The sequence below is a fragment of the Oryx dammah genome, unplaced genomic scaffold (assembly GCF_014754425.2).
Source record: "Oryx dammah isolate SB20612 unplaced genomic scaffold, SCBI_Odam_1.1 HiC_scaffold_1, whole genome shotgun sequence".
In the NCBI taxonomy this organism is placed as follows: domain Eukaryota; kingdom Metazoa; phylum Chordata; class Mammalia; order Artiodactyla; family Bovidae; genus Oryx; species Oryx dammah.
The window spans coordinates 73,271,172-73,296,484 of NW_024070185.1; the positions used below are offsets into that span (position 1 = coordinate 73,271,172).

A 25,313-nucleotide genomic window follows, 5' to 3' on the forward strand; every position below is an offset into this window, starting at 1 on the left:
AGGAACCTGCCGCTGGAAGCTCAGAGCCGGGAGCAAATGCAAGAGCTTGATACCATGTCAGGCTCTGATTGTGTCCCAGTGCTTCTCAGACGTCTGCTCTAACCTTGATGTTTGCCCAGAGAAGTAGGCAAAAGCGCCCCCACTTTAGGCCTTCCCAGCTGGCACTAGTAGTAAAGAACCCGCCTGCCAGTGCAGGAGACCTCAGAAATGTGGATTTGATCCCTGGGTCTGGAAGACCCCCTGGAAGAGGGCATGGCAACCCACTCCCGTGCCCTTGCCTGGAGAATCCCACAGACAGAGGAGCCTGGTGGGCCACAGTCCACGGGGTCACACACAGTTGGACACGACTGAAGCAAGTCAGCACGCATACACATGCCCTCGCTTTACTGAAGAGAAAACTGAGGTTCATGGAGGTTAACCAGCAAAGCACGAAAGAGGAACCCGGGTCTGTCTGCCCTAAGGCCTGGAGAGGGAAGACTTCAGCTAGAAGACTCTGCCTGGGCTGTGTCACTTGTCCCTCTCTCCCCCTCACTCCACCCCCCGCTATAGCCTCCAACATCCTGTCCTGTCTCCCAGTGGCAGTGGGCAGCCTCGTGAATCCCTCCCCCAACTCTGGCAAAGGAACCGACACATGGGCCCCATGTCACAGCCTGCCCTGGTCTGCGGCTTTAAGGACTCAGTTTCAAGGCCAGGGGCCCTTCAGCTCCAGAAAGCCCCCAAAGACCCTGTTGGGATCCAAGCTCCACAGCTTTGGGGGGAAACCGGCCACCCTGTGAAGCCTGCCTCTCCACCCTGCTGCCTGAGCGGGGCTGAGGGGCAGAGGGCGGGCCCGGCGGCTGTTTGCCTGGGTGGAGCCCGTCGTCACACTGCTGATCCGCCTCCCACGGGCCCCTCTGTGCCTCCCTGAGCTTCTGTGCTCCCTGTCACCACTCTGCTGGTTCCAGCCTCTCTGCTTTGCCCCAGGGCCCTGCTGCCCTGTGCTCTCTTCCCAGAGGAAGCCGGAGTCAGCCGAGGCCACTGACCCACCACTGGAGCCATGGTAGGGCCAAATGGCACTGCTGCTCGGGTCAGTTCAGCCGGTCAGCCCCACCGGCTACATCCAGACTGAGCCCGTGAACCTGGTTTGGGGCAGGGGGGCAAAATTGGGCAGGTGTGGGGCTGAGGGGTGGCCACAGGGAAGCCTTCCAATTGGACTCGAGGCCCAGAGGAGCCGTTGGGGTGCTGGGGAAGGGATAGAAGAAGAAGGCCTGGCTTGGGCTCCTGTGTCTTTACTCGGTTGCTGTGTGAGCCTGGGGAAGGCCACCTCTCTGGGCCTCAGTTTCTGCTCCTGAAAATGAGCGTTGATATCATCCATCCAGTGGTATTCCTGTAAGGCCTAAAAAGGTATGGCATGTGGAGGGACATAGGGCATGGGTAGGCACACAGCAGAGGTCCCTCAAACGGGAATCCATTTCCCAGGGCTCCCTGCTTGGCCTCCAGGCCAGGAAAGGCTACCATGGAGTCTCCCAGACGTGCCCCTTCCTGCAGGAGAAGACTGGTGGGAAAGCTGAAGGCCGGTTTCCTTCCTTCTTGGCCACCGGGCCAGTTCATGCAGCCTCTCCCCCATTGTCCTACTCAGCCCAGTGCACCTTGTACTACTGGGTCTTTCAGAGGGCTCACCACACGGGAGCAGGAACCCAAATACTGCTTTCTCCAGCTGCACCCCTGATCTCATCTCCCTGCTTCTCCTAAGAGTGCTGAGTTTTCTGCATGATCTGCCCAACCCCCTAACCGTCCCGCTCTGCCATGAGCTGATCAAGGAAAATGGTAGTAAGAAGCCCCCACATGGCCGCTTGGCTTCAGAACTTCTGACATGTGTTTAGGCTTCCCAGGGGTGCAGAGGGGTGTCGAGGGCAAACCCGGAGGCTGGCTCAGCGCCGTGGCCTCAGTCTCCGTCTCTGCAATGTCAGGGCAGTGGATGGATGGGGGACAGGTAGCCTGAGACCACTCACTGGAGGTGACCCAGCTTTTGTCCTATCACATAGGTCCACGGGTACAAGGGGGTCAAATTCCAAAACTGGGCAAGGACCTATGGCTGCTGCCCGGAGATGTACTTTCAGCCCACGTCCGTGGAGGAGGTCAAAGAGGTGAGTATCTTGTCTTAGAACAGCACCCGATGGTCCAGCCATCAGACCTCCAATTCCATGTGGATCAGAAATGCCCCCAGAGAGGAGGCTGAGAGGAGGACTTCCCAGCTAAGACACCCATCCCCATCCCAGAATTGCTAGCCAGGCAACAGCACCATGAGGTTGGCTCCAACTGAACTCTACTGTCACGTGACCACCTGGGGTGTCCACCAGTGACTGTCTGATTGTTATTTCTGGCTCAGGTCTCTTCTCTGAGCTGCAAATTGGCATATGACTTCTTTCATCAGAGACATAACAAACTTTGATGCCCCGAAGGATGTTTTTGATGTTTCTTTGCTTTCAACCTATTCTATTGCGGTCTTCCTAACTCTGTACCAACTACCTGGTTGCTCAAACTAGAAGCCAGGAAGTAGGTCACTGTCCTTTCTTTACCCTTACCTGACTTCAGCAAGTCCTGGCTTAGAAGTTTCTAGAACCACCTCCTTCTCTCCAGCACTGTTGTCACTAAGCCCAGGCCACCACCCCTTCCCCACCCACCATGGCCTGAAATGGCCTCCCCACTGATCTCTGTCCTACTCTTTGTGACCCCATGGACTGTAGCCCACTAGGCTTCTCTGTCCAGGGGATTTTCCAGGCAAGAATACTGGAGTGGGTTGCCATGTCCTTCTCCAGGGGATCTTTCTAACCCAGGGATCAAACCCACGTCTCCTGCTTTGGCAGGCAGATTCTTTACTTGTGATCACAGGAAAAACCAAGCTTTTTCCTACCTCTGTATCTTAGCCCTTGCTTTTCCCACTACCTGGGATGCCTGTCCCTTCACTTGTCATGGGACCAACTCCTTTGCATCCTTTAGCACTCAGAGTAAATCACCTCCTCAGAGACTTCCAGACCACTTCATCTGAGGATGTCCCCATCTTCTGCATCTCAGCTCCCTGTTTATTTCTTTCACTGCATTCAAAACCTGCAGTTATTTCACTGACATGAACTTTTTCATGCTTTTTTCTCTCTCCCTCATAAGGATGTGAGGCCACATTTTTCCTGTTTTCCATTGCATCCTTAGCACACCTAGCCCTTTATCAGGCACACAGGAAGCACTTAATGAATATTTGTTGAATGAATGAGTGAATGAATGAACAAATGGACAAGACCCAACCTCTGCTTTTGAAAGGCTTACCCCTAAGACAGGTTGCATAGGACTAACCCAGACGATGCAGGTGTTTCACTAGGATTAGCAGAGCACAAAGAGGGAAGAGATTCACGTGTTTGTGAGCCTGTGCATACATGTGTGTGAGGGCACTCAGAGGAGAGTGGTGGGAATGACATGGTTACCACTGGTGATCAGCACCACCTGCTTCATATCTGTGGTCTCACCTGTCCCCATCCATACTAGCCCATTTAACAGATGGGCAAACAGACTCAGAGAGGCTTTGGAATTTCCCCTTGTTCTTAAATAGTAAGTATCAGAGCCAGATTTTAAACCCAGATTTGAAGCCCCCAATTTCTCAAGCAGAAGAATGAAGAAAAATGATCACTGAGTCAGCCTGGAGAATGAATAGGAGCTCAAAAGGGAGCTGGGGTAGGGCAGTGGGAGATGAGGGGAGGACAGGTGGAGAATGATCAGAGTCTTCAGTGGCTGGGGGGAGGAGGCAGCGCGGATGTTTGTGGAGCAGAGAGGGCAAAAGAGGAAGGCTAGGAGGTGGAGTGGCTTTGAATGGATCCGAGGTCCTTGAATGCCGAGAAAACAGGCTTCATACTGAGCTGAGGGCTGATGTCCTGCATGCAAAGTTTGTTCCGAGCCGTGCTGGCCTGCACCCCGCTCAGTTCCTGGCCCTTCTCTCTAGTTCTTTCTCAGAGTGGCCTGCACGGCAGCTTCCAGCCAGGCAGCACCTGGGGGACTAGGGGTGCGATGCCTGGGTGGCCCGGCTGCCTCTCAGAGAAAGGCCTGGGCTGAGGCTGATGCAGATGCTGCCTCCACAGGTGCTGGCCCTGGCCAGGCAGCAGAACAAGCGGGTGAAGGTTGTGGGCGGCGGCCACTCGCCCTCAGACATCGCCTGCACTGACGGCTTCATGATCCACATGGGCAAGATGAACCGCATCCTCAAAGTACTCGGAGCTCTGGGCTCCCCACCTCTGCTGCACCCCATGCCACTCCATTCCAGACTCCAGGGTGGAGGGGGAGGTCCTTTTCCCTCATGCCTCATCCCCTTCTGGCCTCGGAGTCCCAAAGAGACCTGGTCACTGTGATTACCCTCACCCCCGACAGGGCCTGCCCTGGACTCCTTCAAGCCTCACATCTGGTCTGTGTGCACCATTGTGGCCACAGAGAAGATGTCCACAAGTCAGACCCCCAAAGGTGGATTCATGACAGATCCAAGATTTGCACCTAACTTGTTCTGCATATAGGGAAACTGAAGATCAGAGAGGGGGAGTGACTTGCCTAAGGTCACACAGCTGACCAGCGGCAGAGCTGGCCGCAGACTCAGGAGTCTGACACCAGCCCTGTGCTGGGATATATTAATTCAGGCCTCTCACACCCTCCCCTGCCCCACCCACAACCAGGAGCCTGCCAGGGAGTGAGAGTACAGGCATGTGCTCTTATTCTCACCCGATAGGGCAAGCTCATCTGAGCTGTCATTTTTGCCTGGTACCCACCCCACCAGCTCTGCTAGCAGAGATTCTAGATTTCTCTGTACTATTTATTTCCTGATTTGCTCAGGCCAACCATCTCCACCCCATAGAAAATGCTCTGGTCAAAACATCAGTCATGGCATGAATTAACTCTGATCGCTAATTAGTGAGGACCGGGCTCTGGTAATTGATTTTGCCCAGGCTGTGTGCTCAGGGTCAGTGAAAGGTGTGTTTTGGAGTCCACAGATGTGAATCCTTATCTCGGTTCCACTGCAGATGTTTGTGTGACCTTGGGCGAGTGACTTAGAGTCCCTGAACTTCAGTCTCCATGCTGTGAAATGGAGAGACTACTCCTCCCCTCCCTCCCTCACCACCCCCGGGCAGCCATGGGGGTCTCAGGGCATAGAACCACTCTCCCACATGGCTGAGGAGACCTGAGCGCCAGTCCCAGCCCTATGGTGACCTTGAGTAAACCTCTTCTCTTCCCTGCCCCTTATTTCTTTCCCCTGTGACTAGAAGGGTTGCACAGGACAGTCCCTGAGCCCCAGAACTCTAGGGCTCTGCCTGCACCCCCTTTTGGCTGCCTGCAGTGGGAGGCAGCTTGGGCTGACTGTGGGCTGGGACAGACATGCTTGTACTCACAGCCTTGAGTGGCTGCAGGACGAGGGCTGGGTGACAGCCTAGCTCATCCTAGCCTGTGCTGGTCTCTTGCAGGTGGACACAGAGAAGAAGCAGGTGACCATGGAGGCCGGCATCCTCCTAGCTGACCTGAACCACCAGCTGGACAAGCACGGCCTGGCTTTGTCCAAGTAAGAGCCACCTCACCATTCCCAGGGTGGGTGCCAGTGATGACCATCACTCCCGACCCTGACCTCAGCCAGACACTCAAGGATCTGGCAGGGGCCAGAAAGGAGCACTTTTAGGATGCACCTGTTTCTCTGGATCCCTGCCCCATCCCCACAGGGTACCCATCTCCCCATCCCCGGGTGTCCAGGGGCTATTATATGAGAATAGAAAGAAATTGTTGTTTAGTTGCTAAGTCATGTCTGACTCTTTGCAAGCTAAACTGGGGATGAGATTCCCAGGCAGGAGATGGATCAGCTGTTCTGCTCTGAGGGGCCTCGCACACACAACCCTGGGAGGTATTGTCCCAGGAAGCCTAACTGTGTCCCTCCTCCTCTCCCCAGCCTAGGAGCTGTGTCAGACGTGACCGCAGGTGGCGTCATCGGGTCTGGAACCCACAACACGGGGATCAAGCACGGCATCCTGGCCACACAAGTGCGTTCACTTGCTTTGATGCTGACCACCAGGGAGAGAGGAGGATGGGTCAGGGCCCCTTCACCCTTGTCATCGATGCTTCTGACAAGCAGGAGTTCCAGGATGGTTTGAGAGCTCCTCTGTTTAATTCTACACTTATGCTGATGGCAGGGAGCAAGGGGAAGACACCAGCCTCTTTAATATCTACTGTCCCCCAGGCACTTAACTGGGTGCTTCACCTACTCTCTCTGAGATGGTTATAACCCTCACGTCACAGATGAGGAAACAGAGAGGTTAAGTCACACATCCAAGATCACACAGCTGGTGAGTCAGTGCCCGCCTTTATTATCGTTGGACCCCACTGCTGTGTTTCACTGGCCAGCACTCAACTCAGCCCCAAATCTCCAACAAAGTCTGTTGTTTTTTTTTAATAAAAATCATCCTAATGCCCTCACTCCCACAGCAGGCCACTGTGCCCAACTTCTGCCAGTTTCTCTTCTCTGGTTTAGGTCACTGTTAATCAGAATTGGTTCAGCTTTATCTGTTCTCTCACCCTGGGCACCCCGCTGCCAACTGCACATGTCAAAAGCAATTTCTGTCCCAGTGAGAAGATAGCAGAGTGTGGAGAGGGATTTCAGCAGGCAATGAAAGAGGGTTCCTCTGGAAACAGGAGCCGAGGGCAAGGAGAGTGATGTTCATCACCTGTCTCCAACTGGGCAGCCCACTCTGCAGAGCCCAGAGATTCTGTGTTTGGTAGGGCCAAGTAGGGGAATCTAGTTCCTAAGGCAAGGGAGAGGTCCCCAAATGAGAAAATGGACTAGACTTGGCTGAGATGGTGCTCAGGAGGGCAATGAGCAGACAGCCTGCAAGGGACTCTGGTCCCCAGGGCTGCGTGTTGGCACAGCGGGGCCAGCTCCGGACCCCCAGATGCATGCACACCCTTTGCCTTTATGAGCCACTTCCACGCAGGGCCTCATGGCTCTGTGGAGTCAATCTTATCTTAGCTCTCTTCCTTGAAATCCACAGAATGAGCAAGGCAGCTGGGGGAGGGCAAGCCACTGGGGTGCCATGGAAATGCCTGTGATGGATGGGCCCCCTCCCTGCTGAGGGCTGATGCCACCCAGGCACAGCTCCCCTCACTCCATTTCTCCTTCTACCCTCCCCCAAGACTGAGGCTCCCTCAGGCTGTGATTGGAGACCTAGCTGGGAAAGTCCTCAGGGCCAGATACATGGTGGGAATCATGGCCAGATACATCTGGGAATCGGAGACACTTGGCCTCACTTGCAAGGACAAACAGGGAAGGGAGGGGTTTACCAGAAGCCTGGGGATGCTGAAGCGTGTTTCTTCTCCCACCGCCAGGTGGTGGCACTGACCCTGCTGACAGCAAATGGGACCATCCTCGAGTGTTCAGAGTCCAGCAACGCAGAGGTGTTCCAGGCTGCGCGTGTGCACCTGGGCTGCCTCGGAGTCATCCTCACAGTCACACTGCAGTGTGTGCCCCAGTTCCACTTGCAGGAGACCACCTTCCCCTCAACCTTGAATGAGGTACTGTCTCTCATTTGCCACTGCTCAGCCTCAGAAAAGAAATGGAGAATATTAATAAGTCATGCTCCTCTGAGCTCTGCAGGTCCCCAGAATGGGGCAGTGAGCTGACCTCACCAGCCCTTCCTTGACCCCAGAATACTGTGGCAGTACCCCTTTGTGAGCAGGTCAGTGGAGCTCAGAGGAGCTGGGTGATGAGGGGCAGAAAAGATGGCTTCTGAATGATAGCAATGTTTTTTGAATGAATGAAAACCCATGTTGGTTAGCTGGGAAAATGGATGATTGGATGGATGGATGAATGGATACATGGATGGATGACTAGATGGACAGATGATCAGATGGATGGATGAATGGATGATGGATTGATGCATGGATGGATGGATAGCATGCAGTAGACCAGAAATGCCTGGTAAGCATGGATCTATCCCTGGTAATTGCTAAGCTACAGGACTCAGATCTGTGGTTCCAAGTCCCTCAGCATCTGAGCTCCTCCATAGTCACCTCACTATTCAATATGAGTAGACCCTCTGCACAGATGGAGTTGGTAGTGATGTGAACACTACTGGCCCCACATAGTTATGGTGGAATTTGGGGTCAAACTGAATGCTGGCAGTACCACCCCCAAGCTGTGACCTTGAGCTCAACCCCTTGCTGAGCCCCAGTTTCCTCATGCAAAAACAGAGTAAATCATGTTTACCTTAAAGTATTGAACCTGAGCATTAACTCAGATAACACTTGTAAAGTATCTAGTTCAGTACTACAGTACGCTGCCCAGGGTACCTAGTCAGTGAAAAATGGAAAATACTGTTATCTAGCATCTGGTCTAAAAAATCCTTACCCCTGGAATTTCTAATACATTATAAACCTCACAGCAAAGGATTTAAATGCAGAAGGTCCTTTATGCAGAGGCATGGTGTTTGGTGGGGCTGCCCTGGTGGCTCAGTGGTAAAGTATCTGCCTACAATGCAGGAGACACAGGAGATGCGGATTCAGTCCTTGGGTTGGAAAGATCCCCTGGAAGAGGGTATGGCAACCCACTCCAGTATTCTTGCCTGGAGAATCCCAGGGACAGAGGAGCCTGGTAGGCTACAGTGGGTGGGGTTGCAAAGAGTCGGACACAACTGAACCTGCTGAAGCACATGGTGTTTGTGGAACTTTAGCCCCAGAACTCTCCACTGGTGGCTGACAAAGTGATTCCAGGGATGCTCTTGGGCAGGAGTCCCCATTCCCTGAGATCTAATGCCCGATGATCTGAGGTGGAGCTGATGTAGTAATGACAGAAATAAAGTGCACGTGAATCATCCTGAAACCATTACCCCTGTCCTGGTCCTTGGAAAACTTGTCTTCCATGAGACCAATCCCTGGTGCCAAAAAGGTTGGGGATGCTGGTCCAGGGGATGCGGCACTGATTCCTAGAGCATTAATGCTGAGCATGTGTGGGCCAGTCCTGGCAAATGAGTTGCCTGATGCTTTGGCCCAAGAAAGGATTACAAGGACATTTCATGGAATTGTTTGGCAGTGATACTGTGTGGCTAAGCCAGGGAGCTCCAAGAGGGTAGAACCAGTCCACGTGGAGCCAGCCCAGACTCTGAGCCATGTCAAGAGCCTGCTTCAACTAGCCACATCCCCAGACCAGTGTTAAGGGGCTGATCTAAGCTTCTTGTTCACTCCAAGCGGGCTCTAGCTTCAAATATAGTCACATGCCAAGGATGAGGGCTTCTGCACGTTGCATTTTAGGTCGATGCAATTCAGCACAAAGCAGAGGTCAACACTCCCCCTCAGACCATGAGAGTAGATTGTCAGGGTCCAGCCCTGGTGGATCCAGGGTAATTCGAAGGGGAGATGGAGTAGGCGAGGAAAAACTTACTTATTTAGAAATATAAAGAGAGATTAGGAAAAAATAGTATAGTAGGAAAATTTAGTGGAGAAAAGAGGCTAAATAACTTGGTTTATGTGGAAAACCAATAAAGTTCCAAGACAAGGAACTTGCACCGTCTACATTAGGCCACTGGCGCCCACTTGAATAGTGGAGGGTGCCCTGCCTTGGGCTCCCTCTCGCGTGGGTCTTAGAAGCCAGGGCAGGTAAGTAGACTCGGAGAGCCTCCACTCCCCGATGGGAATTCAGCCTGAAAAGGAGAGGGAGGGAGAGGGAGAAAGAGAGAGAGAGATTTGACACAGGGAGAGCCAGATTTCCAAGAAACCAGTTCGATAAGCTGGTCTGAGAAACTGGTCCATCCTTTATTGTTTGTAAAGGATTTTTATACCTTTTTTTGTACATAGAGATCAATGGATAATATAAAGTTATGCAGCATCAGCAGCCCTGACTCTTATTGAGACCAGGCTTTCTCTCTGCATACCTAGTTGTATACACAAGTCTTAGGTGATTTACATCATCTTCTGGCCAGAGGGCCAATTAACATTTTACAGCCCTTTTCTGATAAGGGTAATAGTGTTGTTCTTCCCAAAGTCTGGTGCCACTCTCAGAAAGCACTAAATAAAGTTACATTCTTACATAGCAAGGACACAACAATTTATAACAATGAAAGAGGAGTACAGTGATTTATAACAAAGAGAAAATTCATTAACTCAAAAGTCTAGTGTTGCTATCATCAAAACTACTATATACCTATTTCTGCATCCCAATTACATTGATTAAGATCCTCCGAGGTGCCTAAAAGATAAAGGATATGGAGGCCTGGCAGTAAACATTAACTCAACAACCTCTTCACCAAACTAATTCTTAACTCTAAAAGGCTCTATATCTTTAAGATGTTTTAAGCTTCGTGCCTCTCGCGGTTAGGGGCTGTAAACAATTCACAAGTTGTAAAAGTCTGGGCAGACTGGCCAGGTAAGTTAGAAAGCCATCAAAGCGGTTTAAACCGAGACATTCTTTTTATATGCAGGAGACTGTTAACTGGAGCTCTGAGTTAACTCTTTCCAGAGAAAGGTGGTAATGTCAGAAGAGTATAGTATAGCAGACAGTAAACAGACAGATTTTGGTTTCGGGGTAGATGCTCAGACAGAGGACCCCTTGAGACCTGACTCGCCTTGCCCATCAGGTCTCTCCACATGACCTTGTCATGGGTGGGATCTCCCGTGCTGGCTCCCGGCAGTAGATGTGGTCACCCACAGAGAGGGGGCTTGGGTGAGGAGAGAAGACAGCCTTAGTGCTCAGTGTCCAGAACAGAGCAGCCAGACGAGCCCAGTGCTGTGAGGAGTTGGGGAGCAACACCAGGGTCTGGTCATCAGGAGATCACTGCTGACCTCAGTGAGCATGGTGTCAATGGAGCGGTGGCCAGGTTAAGTGGTCAGCATCTCAGGCAGAGAAGGGAGATGGGTGGAGATCACCTTCAGCCAGATAGGGACCACCTTCCGGCCTCTCACTTAGGTCAAAACTTGTTCATTTTTAAGCTGAATAATTTGACCCAGAGATAAAGAGATTGCTTCTTCTTTTGCCAGTAGGATTGGCCCCTGGGCTCCTACCAGGGCATTAGAACCAAGTGGACAGACAGACTCCACCCTCTTTCTGCTCCTCCTTTGACCTGGCAGAGATGTACTAAGACTGACCACTCCTAAGGCCTGGTTTTGCAGTCTTATCTCAGGCTGTCCCCCAACCCCAACACACACACACACAATTACACAGCAATAAATGCTTGGTGAGTATTTAGAGGGGCTCTGGGGAGGCAGGCAGCCCCAAGCCTGATTGTGCAGCTCCCTCTGTGTGACCTGGACCAAGCCCTTCACATTTTTGGAGCTTTTATTTTTTTAATTATTTATTTGTCTGCATCAGGTCTCAGTTGCAGCATGTGGGATCTAATTCCCTGACTAGGGATCGAAACCAAGTCCCCTGCATTGGGAACGTGGAGTCTTAGCCACTGGACCACCAGGGAAGTCCCTTCTTTGCCGTTTTAAAAGTAGGGTCAAATTAGATGAACCTGAGGTCTTTTCCAGCCCTGACATTACATAAACCAGTGCAGCACTTGGATACAAAACTGTGCCCCACCCTGGAGACAGAGGGTCCTTCTCTAGCCTGGAGCATCTGAGGATGTTCTTGGGTCTTATCCCTGGGGAGGGGCATGAAGCCTGGTGTGGAGTCCCCCATTATTCCCCTGTGGCCCCAGCCCATCCCTCAAGGGCTCACAAGGCTAGATGCTGCTCCTCCTCCTCTTCTGAGTCAGCAGGTCCTCTGTGGATTCTCTCTCTCCCCTCTGCACAGCTCTGGCTGCTCTTCCGCCCAGAGCTGCATGGGTCTCCACCAGGCCCATCATCAGTGTCCATCATCACGCCCATGGACCAGCCTTCCCTACCCAGGCTCTGGCCACAGACAAGGACTGCGCAGAGGGTGGGTGGCATTTACAACCCTATGATTTTCTCCCAGGGGCGTATGCTGTCCATGGCCCTGCATTCAATTCTCTTTTACCCTCTCCGCTCAGAGCAGCCTTTAAAGGGCCCCTTCAAGGGGCTGAAAATGCTTGGGAGGAAGAATAAGATGCAGGTGGGAAGCTGAGTCCCAGGCTGCTCCCCTCGGAGGAGAGCAGTCCAGAGAGGAAGGAAAGAGGACCAATCAGAAAACTGTCACTGGAGCAGCTTCTCCTCACTCTTGCTCCCCCTGAATGTTTTCCTTCTGAAAAGAAAAAGGATGAGACCTCATTTCCAGGAGCAGGCAGGTGCCTGAGAACCAATGTGTGCTTAGTCACTTAGTCGTGTCAGACTCTTTGCAACCCCATGGACTGTAGCTCACCAGGCTCCTCTGTTCATGGGATTTCCTAAGCAAGAATATTGGAGTGGGTTGCCATTCGCTTCTCCAGGGGATCTTCCCTACCCAGGGGTCGAACCCAGGTCTCCCACATTGAGAGCAGATTTACTGTCTGAGCCACAAGGAAGAATTTTAAACACCCACCCCTCTCTGAGGTTTACCCTCTCCTGCCTACCCCCATGCTGTGTGTGGTCCATCTCAGATGCAGCTCCCTGCTTCCCAGGTCTGATTCTCTTATCTGCACCTCAACACAGCTTCTGAAGGCCACTCAAAGCCATATGAGAGGAAGGGAGAGTTGGAATCAGTGCTTCTGAGCAGAGGGGCCAAGAAAGGGGTGTCCTCCCTGGCTTCTTATGACAAGGTCTCAGCATTCCCAACTTTCTGCAGTCTAACTGGTATGAAATCACAGTCAGTGAGAAGACTAGAGGATTTTAGAAATGGCTCTCAACCTTTGCCCTTTATGCCACACAAACCATAATGAAATGTGAGAAGTACAGCCAGCTGCCTGCATCACCGCCTCCCCCAATGCTGCGGGAAGCAAGGTTGGTCCCTGGGACACACCAGCCTGGTCAGCAGCATCCCAATGCCCACCACTGTCTTGGGTGGCCTGCCACTGACCACTGGGTAACCCCCAACCATGGGACAGGGAGCCCTCAGCTTCTGCTCACAGGCCTGGTAATCAGTTCTCGTGAATCAGTTCAGTACTGGTGCTAATTTTGGAGGGGATGCAACCCTCTAGAACCATTCCTGCCAATGACATGCCAAGGAAGACATTCCTCTGGGGCCCACCCCCTTTGATAGTGCTCCCAGGAACCACCAGTTAGATTGAGGAAACATGATCCTGGGGACCCTCCTCCCCCAGATAGGATTGTTTGTAGGCCCTGAAGAGAGTCACAGTGGGATGGGTCCAGGGCAGGGGGCTCCATCCTTCAGTGACCACACAATGCTCAGTTAGGGACCACAGGGGCACAGAGCTGGAGGGTGCATGCTGCCTGCCTGGAGGAGCTTGGAGTTTAGCATGGGGGGAAAGATATGCCTTGTCCCTCTAAAGCAGGGAGGAAAAGAGATGACAGATGCCAGGAGAGAGGCACAAAGTGTGATGTGAAAGTGGTTCTCATTACTCCATTCTGGGTGGGAACCTGGGCACCCAGAAAGGGGCGCCACCATTACTTTTACTGCTAAGAATCTGGGCAACCTAGGAAGGCCCTGGAGGCTGGGACAGGAGAGAAGGGGGGATTTTCCGCTCTCTCAGTCCCATCCTTCAGGCAGAGCTCCAGACCATGTTCCTATTCTCCCAGGAAAAATGGTTCTGCCCAGAGGTGATGGGCCATGGGTCCATCACCCAGTCAGGATGGAAGTGATAGTGACAGGGACCTGGTGTTTCTTCCTGAACTTTTCACGGATCTACAGCCCAGCAGAAGAGGGCCTCCTCTTCAAATAAGGAATCATAGGGCTCTTTATTTTCTTGGACTCCAAAATCACTGTGGACAATGACTGCAGCCATGAAATTAAAAGACACTTGCTCCTTAGAAGAAAATCTACAACAAACCTAGACAGCATACTGAAAAGCAGAGACATTAGTTTGTGGACAAAGATCCATATAGTGTTTTCCAGTAGTCATGTACAGATGTGAGGGTTGAACCATAAAGAAGGCTGAGCGCCAAAGAATTGATATTGTCAAACTGTGGTGTTGGAGAAGACTCTTCAGAGTCCCTTGGACTGCAAGGAGATCAAACCAGCCAATCCTAAAGGAAATTAACACTGAATATGCATTGGAAGAACTGATCCTGAAGCTGAAGCTCCAATATTTTGGCAACCTGATGCGAAGCCGACTCATTAGAAAAGACTATGATGCTGGGAAAGATTGAAGGCAGGAAGAAAAGGGGATGACAGAGGATGAGATGGTTGGATGGTATCACTGACTCAATGGACATGAGTTTGAGCAAACTCCAGGAGATGGTGAAGGACAGAGAACCCTGATGTGCTGCAATCCATGGGGTTGCAAAGAGTCAGATATTACTGAGCAACTAAACAACAACAAAGAACCCTGCGGCATTTACTGTGTCCAAGTCCCTATGCCAGCAGCTCTAGGGTGAGGGTTTGGGAAACTGGCCCACAGGGAAGATCTGGTTCACTACCTGCTTTTGTAAATAAAGTTTTGTTGACACACCGCAATGAGCTGCTTTCATGCTATCACAGCAGGGGTGAGGAAACAGAGAGAGCAAAGCCTAAGATATTTACTATCTGGCCCTTAACAGAAAAAATCGTGCTGATGTCTGCCCTTGAGAAGAAACCAAATGTGAATGAGAGGCTTGATGAATTTCAGGACAGATGTATGCTTCAGTACCTGTACTATATTTCTGGGATGGATGTAACATAAATAAAAACCACTTAGAATGGAAGGAGACAGCATTGGTGGGGGTAGGGGTGAGGTTAAAGTGAGCATCTGAATTCAGATCTGACCCTTTCCACGTGGTCACTTGTGGGCAGTGGCAACAATACTGGAGAGTGTGTGTGGAAGAAGTCCTCTTAGTGGGAACTACTGGGGCTTGATTCCATTGGAACTGAAGTGCAGCTGGGGACTTTTGAGCTGTGTCTTGGAAGGCTTCCCTGTAGATGTTGTCTGGAAAGATGAAAAATGGGGCAAATTATGAGGCTGATGTGGACGTGCCAGTGAGAGCTAAGAAGGGCCTGGGCTAAGCCACGCTAGCAGGAGCAGATTTTAGGGGAAGGCTGGAGAGATATGAACAGAGATGCAATAGGGTGACCCACAGCCTGGGCTGACATGTGGCAGGGGAGGTTCGGGATGACAGCCAGGTCACTCGAAGGTGACAATGGTCCACCCATTCCTGTATTTTGGGCCCCATCAAGCATCAGTTAACAAGTCAGGGGTCCTCCCCGAATTGATGACCAGGATCCAGAATTCTAAAATTCCACTGCTCCCAGGTGCTCCAAATTGAAGTTTTAGATGGGCTCATTCCTTGGTGTTTCACCTTGGTTTTTCTTTCCTTTCTGGTCACATATGGAAATCACAGATTGTTTTTGTTGTTGTTCCGTGGCTCAGTCATGTCCAATTCTTTGTGACCCCATGGACTGCAGCACACCAGGCTTCCCTGTCTTTCACTAACTCCCAGAGTTTGCTCAACTTCATGTTCACTGAGTCAGTGATGCCATCCAACCGTTTCATCCTCTGCTGCCCCCTTCTCCTTTTGCCTTCAATTTTTCCCAGCAACAGAGTCTTTTCCAGTGAGTCGATTCTTTGCATCAAGTGGCCAAAGTATTGGAACTTCAGCTTCAGCATGAGTCCTTCCAAAGAGTATTCAGGGTTGATTCCCTTTCAGGTTGACTGGTTTGATCTCCTTGCTGTGTTTACAGCTTGTAAACTACTTTCACGTCTGTGACCTCCCTTGATTCTCACAACAGTCCTGGAAGGAAGGAAGGAAGAAAAGAAGGACAGAAAGCTATTTCTGTCTTGGTTCTACAGATGAAGAGATGCTGCTTCCTGAAACTCACAGCTGGGAACCTGGTGGGGAATAGGACTGGATCCCCAGATGTGTGCCAGGATTGCTCACATTCAGAACCTAAACTCTCCACTGGGTACATGCCATAGGCAGGCACTCTACGCAGGAGTTTCAGCATAGATTATCTCATTTCATTTGCACAACTGCCCATGTGTTGTTGGGGAGGCTGGGAAACCAAGGCTCCAAGGATATGGATCCGGCAAGGTTGAGCAGCTGGCAAGTCACCAGGCTAGGACTTGAATCCAGAACTTACTCCCAAACCAGCACTCTCCCTCTCCCTCGCAGCTGCCTGTCATCTCCTTTGGCTCAGAATTTGTCACGTGTCAGCCTGATGGGTGTCAGGGAGACATGACTTGCTCTATGACATCTCCACGTGTACGGATGAGCCATCCAGAGTCAGACAGTCCTGTTCACTTTATTAAAGCCCACTGCGGTGTCAGGGGTTGTGGGAATAAGAGAGGATGACAGTGATGCTGACAATGAGAATGTAAGAGTAATAGGAGCCGCAGCTACACCTGTATGGAGCTTACTGTGCTCATGACACCATATTAAGGGCTTTCTAGGCATTAGTGTGTTTAATCTTCATAACAATCCTGACATAGATATTGTTGTTAATCCTATTTTGCAGATGAGGAAATTGAGGCACTTGCCCAGACTTATACAGCTAGTCATTCTTCAAGTCAGGATAAACGAGAACTCATTTTTATCCTCTGCATAACTCAATGAAGTCAACCTATAAGTGGATCATTTTAATGTCCGTGGCCTGTGTGTGCTCAGCCATGTCCAACTCTCTGAGATTCCATGGACGGTAGCCCACCAGGCTCCTCTGCCCATGGGATTCTCCAGGCAAGAATACTGGAGCGGGTTGCCGTGCCTTTTTCTAGGGGATCTTCCCCACCCAGGGATCAAAACTGTGTCTCTTGCATCTCCTGCATGGATGGTAGATTCCTTACCACTTAACATCCAGCATCTTATAAGACACATCCCTTGCTCTTTGGCAATGTTAGGACAATTTGGGATATTTTCTTTTGATGGGGGCCCCCAACTTCCAGCATCCCCACCATCAAATGTGACCAACACAATCTCTGCTCCTTTCTCAGGTTCTTGACAACCTGGACAGTCACCTGAAGAAATCTGAATACTTCCGCTTTCTCTGGTTCCCACACAGTGAGAATGTCAGTGTAATCTACCAGGACCACACCAACAAGGTAGCCGTGGGCATCTTCCCCATTTCCCCCCACTGCCCAGCTCCCAGGGCACCTAACACCTATTACCATCCTGATGATCGGTGAGAGATGAGAGGAAAAGCAAAGGGTGAGCATCCCTGAGCATGAGGAGAGGAGCACTAAATGCCAGAGGGTGGAAGGAAGAGGGAAGGTGGTCCCAGTAAGGGTCCACGAGTCTGTGAGGAGGGATACAGGGGTAGGAGGTCAAGGGACAATCCAGATGTGGGAAGCAGAGATGGAGGTGCTGGCAGGACTGGCCACTGAGTCCTAAGCAGTCAGGATAGACCTCAGAAGCCAGCTAGCACATCCCACCTTCCCTCCAGCACCCCATCCTTCCCACCCCCAGGGGAAGAAACCCATGGTTCTGCCTCCTCACCACCATGTCCTTGGCAAACAGGCTGCTTCTCAGCAGAATAAAATAAAGCCATCACTTAGGAAGATGTTGGAGAAGGCAATGGCAACCCACTCCAGTACTCTTGCCTGGAAAATCCCATGGACGGAGGAGCCTGGTAGGCTGCAGTCCATGGGGTCGCTAAGAGTCGGACACGACTGAGCGACTTCACTTTCAGTTTTCACTTTCCTGCATTGGAGGAGGAAATGGCAACCCACTCCAGTGTTCTTGCCTGGAGAATCCCAGGGATGGGGGAGCCTGGTGGGCTGCCATCTATGGGGTCGCACAGAGTCAGACACGACTGAAGCGACTTAGCAGCAGCAGCAGCAGGAAGATGTTGACCAGACAAGTCAGGCAAAGGCCAGAACACCTACTATGTGTGTGGGGCTGGCATGGGGTTCATAAAGGGTGACTGCCGAACACCAGGCTCATCAGCTCTGCAGAGAAGAGACATAGGCATTTCTTGGTCTTGAGCAAAACAATCACATAAGCACGAAACAGAAGGGGACAGGACATGGGGATGGGCAGTGCCACCAAGAATGAGGCTTTCAATCGTCCTGGCCAGTGGGTCTCCCCTCCCCCAGCACACACACACGGCCTCTCCTGGGACACTCAGCTCCAGCTCAGAACTGACCACAGACTCTGCTTCCCAGCCACCCTCCTCTTCAGCCAACTGGTTCTGGGACTACGCTATTGGATTCTACTTACTGGAGTTCCTACTCTGGATCAGGTAGGAATGCCACTGTATCTTTTCCCAGCACCTGCCATCTACTGCTGGGGCTGTGGTCCATCAGACGAACAACATCCCACCTTCAGACATGCAAACTGGGTCTGTCTGCATGGTCCAGGGCAGTGAATTCCAACCCTGTGGAGCTTTTTTAAAAAAAATACCCATGCCCAAGCTGCACACCCTGGCTCGTGGGTGATGTGAACCTTCATATTGTCCAGTTTCTCCCCTCCTTCCCAGCCTGAAGTCTGTGCTCAGGCTCAAGCACCAAACACATAACTATGAGTGATGAGGAAGGCCTTCTGGGTCCTTGAGCAGTGACACTATATTCAGCCAAGACGTGGGATGGCATCTGATAAAAACTTTTGAAATGTTTCATACACATAAATAATATAGGCAACACATATTTAAAGTATGTTGCTGTTGTTGTTGTTGTTCAGCCACTAAGTTGTGTCAGACTCTTTGAGACCCCCCTGGACTGTAGGCCAGCAGGCTCCTCTGTCCATGGGATTTCCTAGGCAAGATTACAGGAGTGGGTTGCCATTTCCTGCTCCAGGAGATCTTCTTGACCCAGGGATCAAACCCACTTCTCTTGTGTCTCCTGCACTGACAGGCAGATTCTTTACCACCTGGGAAGCCCCTATGGTGTATAGATATTTAAACTTATTGTCAAGTGTATCCATCTATTCTTTTATCTTGGAGACTTTGGTGTCTTATTAAAGACAGTGAGTCCAGCCTGGAGGCCATTGCTCCATCAGATGATGGATTAGGGGTGAGAGTGGAAAATGCCCAGCCAGACTTCTCTCCCCTTCCATCACAGCAGCCTGGCAGCTTTATGTGCCTGTGTCTGTGGAGTCCAAGCCAGGAAGCATACAAATAAATTGAGCTCTAAATCACAGTGGCCACATCCCGGGCCAGGACGGATGCTCTGAGGGAGCTGCATGGCCTCTGAGCCCCACCCATGTGGCTCTCACTTACAGGCTTCTGGAAACTGCGTCCACTTGGCCTCACCCTTGCAGCTCTGGGCTGCTTGCTGAGCCATGTCCCCAAGGATGCAGTGGTGAAAGCAAAATAATGGATTGGGTCTTGGTGATTTGGCTTCCCTGGTGGCTCAGTGGTAAAGAACCCGCCTGCCAATGCAGTAGATGCAGGTTCGATCCCTGGGTCAGGAAGATCCCCTAGAGGAGGAAATGGCAACCCCCTCCAGTATTCTTGCCTGAGAAATCCCATGGACAGAGGAGCCTGACGGCCTACAGTCCACAGGGTCATAGAGAGTCGGATGCGACTTAGGACTCATGCACTGTTGGTGAGAATGTAAACTGGTGCAGCCACTATGGAAAACAGTATGAGGTTTCTCAAAAAGTTAAAATAGAATTTCCCTTATGACCCAGCAATTCCACTTCTGACTATATGTCAGAAAGAACTGAAAGCACAATTTCAAAGATATATTTGCACGTTTGTGTTCACAACCAAAAAGTGAACATTACTATCCAACTGATGACTAAACAAAATGGGACATATAGGATGGAAATATATAGGACATATATAGGACATATATGCAATGGAAAACTAGACAGCCTTCAAAAAGAAAGGAAATTCTGACACAGGCTACAATGTGAACGAATCTTGAAGACATGATGATAACTGAAATAAGCCAGACACATAAGAGGACAAATATTGAGTGATTCCACTTATATGAGGCAGCCAGAGTAGTCAAATTCACAGAGACGAGAAGTATGGAAGGTTGCTGAAGAAGAATGGAGGTTGCCGGAGGCTGGAGGGAGGGAGAAATGGGGAGTTAATTTTTAGTGGAGACAGCGTTTCAGTTTTGCAAGATTCTGGAGATCCACTGCTCAGTGATGTGAATATACTTAACACTACTGAACTGCACAGTTAAACAATGGTTAAGAGGGTAAATTTTACATTATGTGGTTTTTTCTTTTAAATCACGATTGAAATGAAACACTCTTAACACGAAAAACAACCTAGTCATTAAAGAGGGAGAGAAGAATAAAACGGAGGCTAAAATCCATAACTGGAGCCCTGGGCAGCCACAGAAAGAGTGATACAAGGGGATCTTCACATTCCCTGGAGGGATTTCCAGGCTGCAGATTAGCACATGTGGCACGGGACGTAGAGAATGAAGCCCCGGTCTGTAAAGGACTTGGTCCACTGACTGCAACATAGCCGGTACTTACCCACTGCTGGATAATTTGATGATCAGGACCCCTCTGCCCTGCCCCCCAGCACCTTCCTGCCAGGCCTTGTGGGCTGGATCAATCGCTTTTTCTTCTGGCTCCTGTTCAACGGGAAGAAGGAAAACTGCAACCTCAGCCACAAGATCTTCAACTACGAGTGCCGCTTCAAGCAGCATGTCCAGGACTGGGCCATCCCCAGGTAAGGGCCGAGCGGGCCACCCTGCGGGTGGGTCAGCAACATATAGCTCCCTTTGGGTCGTGCTCGCAGCCCATGCACTGCCAACCAGGCTACCCATCCTACCTGTTATTTCTGGGGGAAACGGGAAGTTCCAAGTCCCTGTCCAGTGTCCTTGCACCATTGTGCCTCTAGGGACACCAGCCAGGGGATCCACTCCACTCTCCCCATTGGCCCCTGGCTGGTTTAGACTTGAAACACAGGGCTTCGTGGCCAGCATCTGGTTCTTCTGAAAGACTGTACCCTGTGTTCAGTCCCTCCATTAGCAGAGCCCACCTGGCAGGCTGGGGGACTCTTCATGGGGAGGGACCCCCTTGAGACGGAGGCTAGGTCTGTACCCAGCTCACTGCAGCTTCCTCTCTGAATTGTCCCTCTTTGTCTTTCTCCAGGAAAAGGGGGATCAGCGCTCAGGGCTCAGGAGATCCCTCTGTCACAGTGTTCAGGGGCTGGGGCCACCAGACTCTCAGGGCTGGAGTATTAGAAAAAGTAGGAATCTTGGCATCAAAGTGGCTTGATCCTATCTGAAGAAGAGGAGGCCACGGCCTGGGACAGCTGTGGCCAGAAAAGAGACCTGAGCAGAACCTCCAATTGGGTGGGGGTCCTGGGGGCTGGGGCGGGAGCAGGAGGTAGCTCTCTGCTTCTGTGAGAAGGACTTTAAGAGCAGAAGCCACGAGGAAGGGGCTTCCTGGGGGCCGTGCTGAGCCGCATGGGACATCTCCGGAGGCCCCTTCCTCAGGCCTGGGTTCCATCCCCTCTCCCACCCCGGCCGAGTGCAGAGAGAAGACCAAAGCGGCCCTGCTGGAGCTGAAGGCCACGCTGGAGGCGAACCCCAAGGTGGTGGCCCACTACCCCGTGGAGGTACGCTTCACTCGCGCGGATGACATCCTGCTGAGCCCCTGCTTCCAGCGCGACAGCTGCTACATGAACATCATCATGTACAGGTGACTGGTTCGCTTGGGACGGGGCGGGGCTGGGGAAGCCGGCAGTGAAGGGGGCGGGGCCTCAGAAGCAGGTCCCTCCGCTTCGAAGGGCCCCTCCCTCCTTCCTCAGCTTTCAAGGCCAGTTCAAATGCCACCTTCTCCAGGGAGACTTCCCTGGTCCTAGCAGCAGAAAATAGTCTTTCGCTCCTTCCCGTTCCAACAACTACCCTTTCTAGCTGTACTGTGTTAATGTGGTCATTAATGTTAATTAGAATTGTTTTACTTACATATAGTAATTATAATTGTTAATGTTATTACTGGAGATATTATTAATATGTACTATTAATTAATATGTAACACATAATGGGCTTCTCTGGTGGTAAAGAATCCACCTGCCAATGCAGGAATCACAGGTTCGATTTCCTGGGTCCAGAAGATTCCCCTGGAGGAGGGCATGGCAACCCATTCCAGTATTCTTGCCTGGAAAATCCCATGGACAGAGGAGCCTGGCGGGCTGTAGCCTATGAGATCACAAAGAGTCAGACACAACTGAGTGACTGAGCATACAGGCAAATGTTAATAATTGTTAACATGCAAAGCTACCCTTTGCAAAATTGATATTAAGGAATGACAAGTTTATGCTGTCTCATGTGCTGCCCTAGGCAATGATTCTGAGAGCCCGGAGCATTGGGTTGAGAAGGACTGTGAAGCCAGGAGAGTTATGCCTGGACACGGTGCCATCTCACCAGCTCCACCGGGCCATAGGCAGACACCTTATGCTCATACTGTGCTATTGTTTCCTGAGTTGGTTGTGCAATGACCTCCCGTATGAGGCTTATGGACACACACAGTTTAAGAAACTCATCTTTTCTAAAACTCCCTGCTTAAGACACATCATTCTTCCTTCCCATCCACCACTGATAATAGTCCTTCCCTGACTTTGTAAAAGACAAACAGACCACCTCTCACCTAGCCTGATTCTTACTATGCTTTATCTCTCCAGTCTGTAAAATACCCCCAAACTCAGGGGATCCCAAGGGACAATTTAAGAGGGCGCTGTCCTGGAGGGGGGTCCGGAAGCCAGAAAAGAGAATTTCAGAAACCCACATCGAATGGGAGGCAGCTTATTTCACGAAGGAACAAACTGAGGGCCTGGCTCAGTCCTCAAGATATCTGTCTGTTTTGTCCCTGCCTGTGAATGCAAATTCAGAAGCAAGAAAATTCACCTGGGGGCTGCATCCTAACATTTGAGTTTTTGCGAGTTCTGACTCTTCTCTGTCAGTAAGTCTGATGTTGCAGCAAGGACTGACCAACTAGGTTACATTGGCCGTGATTTCCATACATCAAATGAGGTGATTCTGATAGAGATATTTATATATCTATCTATTTATTTATTATAAAGATTTTTGTATATATCTTTTAAATAATCTTTACATTAAGTTTTTTAAATTTACATTTTAAACTATTTAGATTTAAAATTCAAATCTTTAAATAAGTGTATGTGCTGTGCTTAGTCACTTAGTCATGTCCAACTCTTTTGCAACCCTGTGGACTGTAGCCCACCAGGCTCCTCTGTTCATGGGATTTTCCAGGCAAGAATACTGGAGTGGGTTGCCATTTCCTCCTCCAGGGGATCTTCCCAACCCATGTCTCCTCCATCTCCTGCATTGACAGGTGGATTCTTTACCACTAAGCCACCAGGGAAGCCCAAATAAGTGTGTGTGTGTATATATACATATATATATATACACACACAGAGGAAAAAATATATTAATTTAAAATTATTCACACTCATACACATGGGGTTGCAAAGAGTCGGACATGACTGAATGACTGAACAACAACAAAAACACGGCAACTTTCAGTTGACAGTTAAAATATGTGTAAGAGGTAAACTTTTTCCAAATCCTTCTGAGCAAAAGCTGCAGGGTGCTGAGTCACTGCCATCCGTGCTCCGTAGACAAGCGCTGGGCAAGATGCCTGATAACCATGGGTGAGACCACAGAGACAAGAGCATAGCCTCACCTCCTTCTGCCCCCTCCTCAGGCCCTATGGCAAGGACGTACCACGGCTGGACTACTGGCTGGCCTATGAGAACATCATGAAGAAGGTGGGAGGCAGGCCCCACTGGGCCAAGGTAAGACGCCTCTCTCGGAGCCTCACCACGGGTGGGAGCCGGGCAGCTACTGTGAGCCAGGGCTTCCAGCAGAGGGCGCCTCTCTTCCCTATTGTCCTGCCTGCCCAGGGCTCCAACCTCCAGGGGAAACCGTGAGCTGAGCAAGTCATAGGAAGGAGGGCCTCCACTACCTTAACTAGACCAGCTTCTCTGCATTCATGTTCCAGCAGCCCAGTGACTGTAGTTCTCTTCGAGTTTTTAGTGCTCACCTTTCATTTAATTCTCATAGAAACCCTATAAGCAGGCTAAGGCAATGAGTCCATTCAGCAGACAGGAAACTAGGGGTCTCTCAGAGATGATGGGACTTACTAATTAGCAGTAGAACTGGTGCCAGAGCCCCCTCCACTGTCCGATGGCAAATGGAACGGGAACTTTAATACTGCATTTTAACTGCTTCCTTCTCTACTTTCCAAGAACTTCCTCCCTCCTGTTTGGGTTCTTTACATTACATGTGTATGTGCATGCATGCATGCATGTGTGTGTGCATATGTGCACACACATAACACATGGGTTTGTGCATGAGCCTATATGCATGTATACATGTGCATACATGCACACATGGGTGTGGGTACACGCGTGTGGCTTTGTGAGTGTGTGCATGCATATACCTGCACGCATGTGTTCTGTGCTTGCCTAGGGATAGGGGATCACACATGCAAGCACACAGACACAGGTGTGCAGTCCCGCTAAAATGCCAGCTCCGGGAAACAAGGCCTGTTGTCTCCTGTTGCTTCCTCAGGCTCACAACTGCACCCGGAAGGACTTTGAGAAAATGTACCCAGCCTTCCAGAAGTTCTGTGCCATCCGAGAAAAGCTGGACCCCACAGGGATGTTCCTGAACACCTATCTGGAGAAGGTGTTCTACTGAAGCACAAACAGAAAACAAGTCTAACCCACTTCATCTCACCTCCAGGCCCACCTCTCCCAGGGCAAGGCTCAGTGTCCCGCTGTCCTGATGGGGAACAGACATCTCCCCTGGGGCCCTCTGCCAGGACACCCACAGCTTCTCTGACCCACAGCAAGGAACCTGGCTCTGGGCATCCCCTACCTCTTCATCCTCGCAACACCCCATGTAAGGAAGAGCACCAAATCCCTTTACCTCTCCAGCAGCATCCTCTTAGCCCAAGCCTGCAGTCACCACATCCTGTTCCCAAGAGACAGAGAAGCCCCTAAACGTTCTGTATGTCTGTGAGGTAAGGATTTGGCCATTCACAGGTTCCACCCGCTGGCTGGATGTCTGGAGCTCCAGGGGTCGCCCTGCCCACCCTCACAGGGAGGAGTCCCACCAGCATACGTTTAGACACAGAGGTCATGTGTGCTGTGCCCTGCTTCCTTTCACCCTCCAGGATCTTTCAGATGCTCAGAGGCATGTGCCCTGCCCTGGGACTGTCCTCTTCCAGGGGGTCCACTTGTCTGCCTGATCTCTCATAGCCCAACCTGCAGCATGTCTGTTCCAGGGATGTTTGGAAAGGGGGACTTTCCTTGCCTTCTTTTTAATAAAGGCCAAGAGTTCCTTTTTTTTTTTTTTTTTAACGCACACTTCTCCAACAGATTTATTTCTTTAAAGGAATGGATTTTGAAGAGAAAAAACATGGGGCAGAGAGGTATG

At 50.8% G+C, this 25,313-nt stretch overlaps 1 protein-coding gene across 3 annotated transcripts; it reads left to right on the top strand.

The window, feature by feature from the left end:
- The first annotated feature begins 338 nt into the window (after positions 1-338).
- LOC120866108 (L-gulonolactone oxidase) lies at positions 339-25,222 on the top strand. Of its 3 annotated transcripts, XM_040243608.1 has the most exons (13): positions 339-1,039; positions 2,025-2,126; positions 4,104-4,229; positions 5,469-5,563; positions 5,942-6,032; positions 7,372-7,557; positions 11,771-11,896; positions 16,932-17,039; positions 18,102-18,178; positions 20,423-20,572; positions 21,385-21,549; positions 23,575-23,665; positions 24,444-25,222. In XM_040243608.1, the coding sequence occupies exons 1-13, from the start codon at positions 1,037-1,039 to the stop codon at positions 24,570-24,572; spliced, it is 1,449 nt and encodes a 482-aa protein (XP_040099542.1). In that variant the 5' UTR covers positions 339-1,036; the 3' UTR covers positions 24,573-25,222. The 3 variants fall into 3 exon arrangements, 2 of the variants coding, with proteins under 2 accessions (XP_040099542.1, XP_040099553.1); XR_005721594.1 differs by lacking the exon at positions 18,102-18,178; XM_040243619.1 differs by lacking the exon at positions 11,771-11,896.
- The last annotated feature ends 91 nt before the right edge of the window (positions 25,223-25,313 follow it).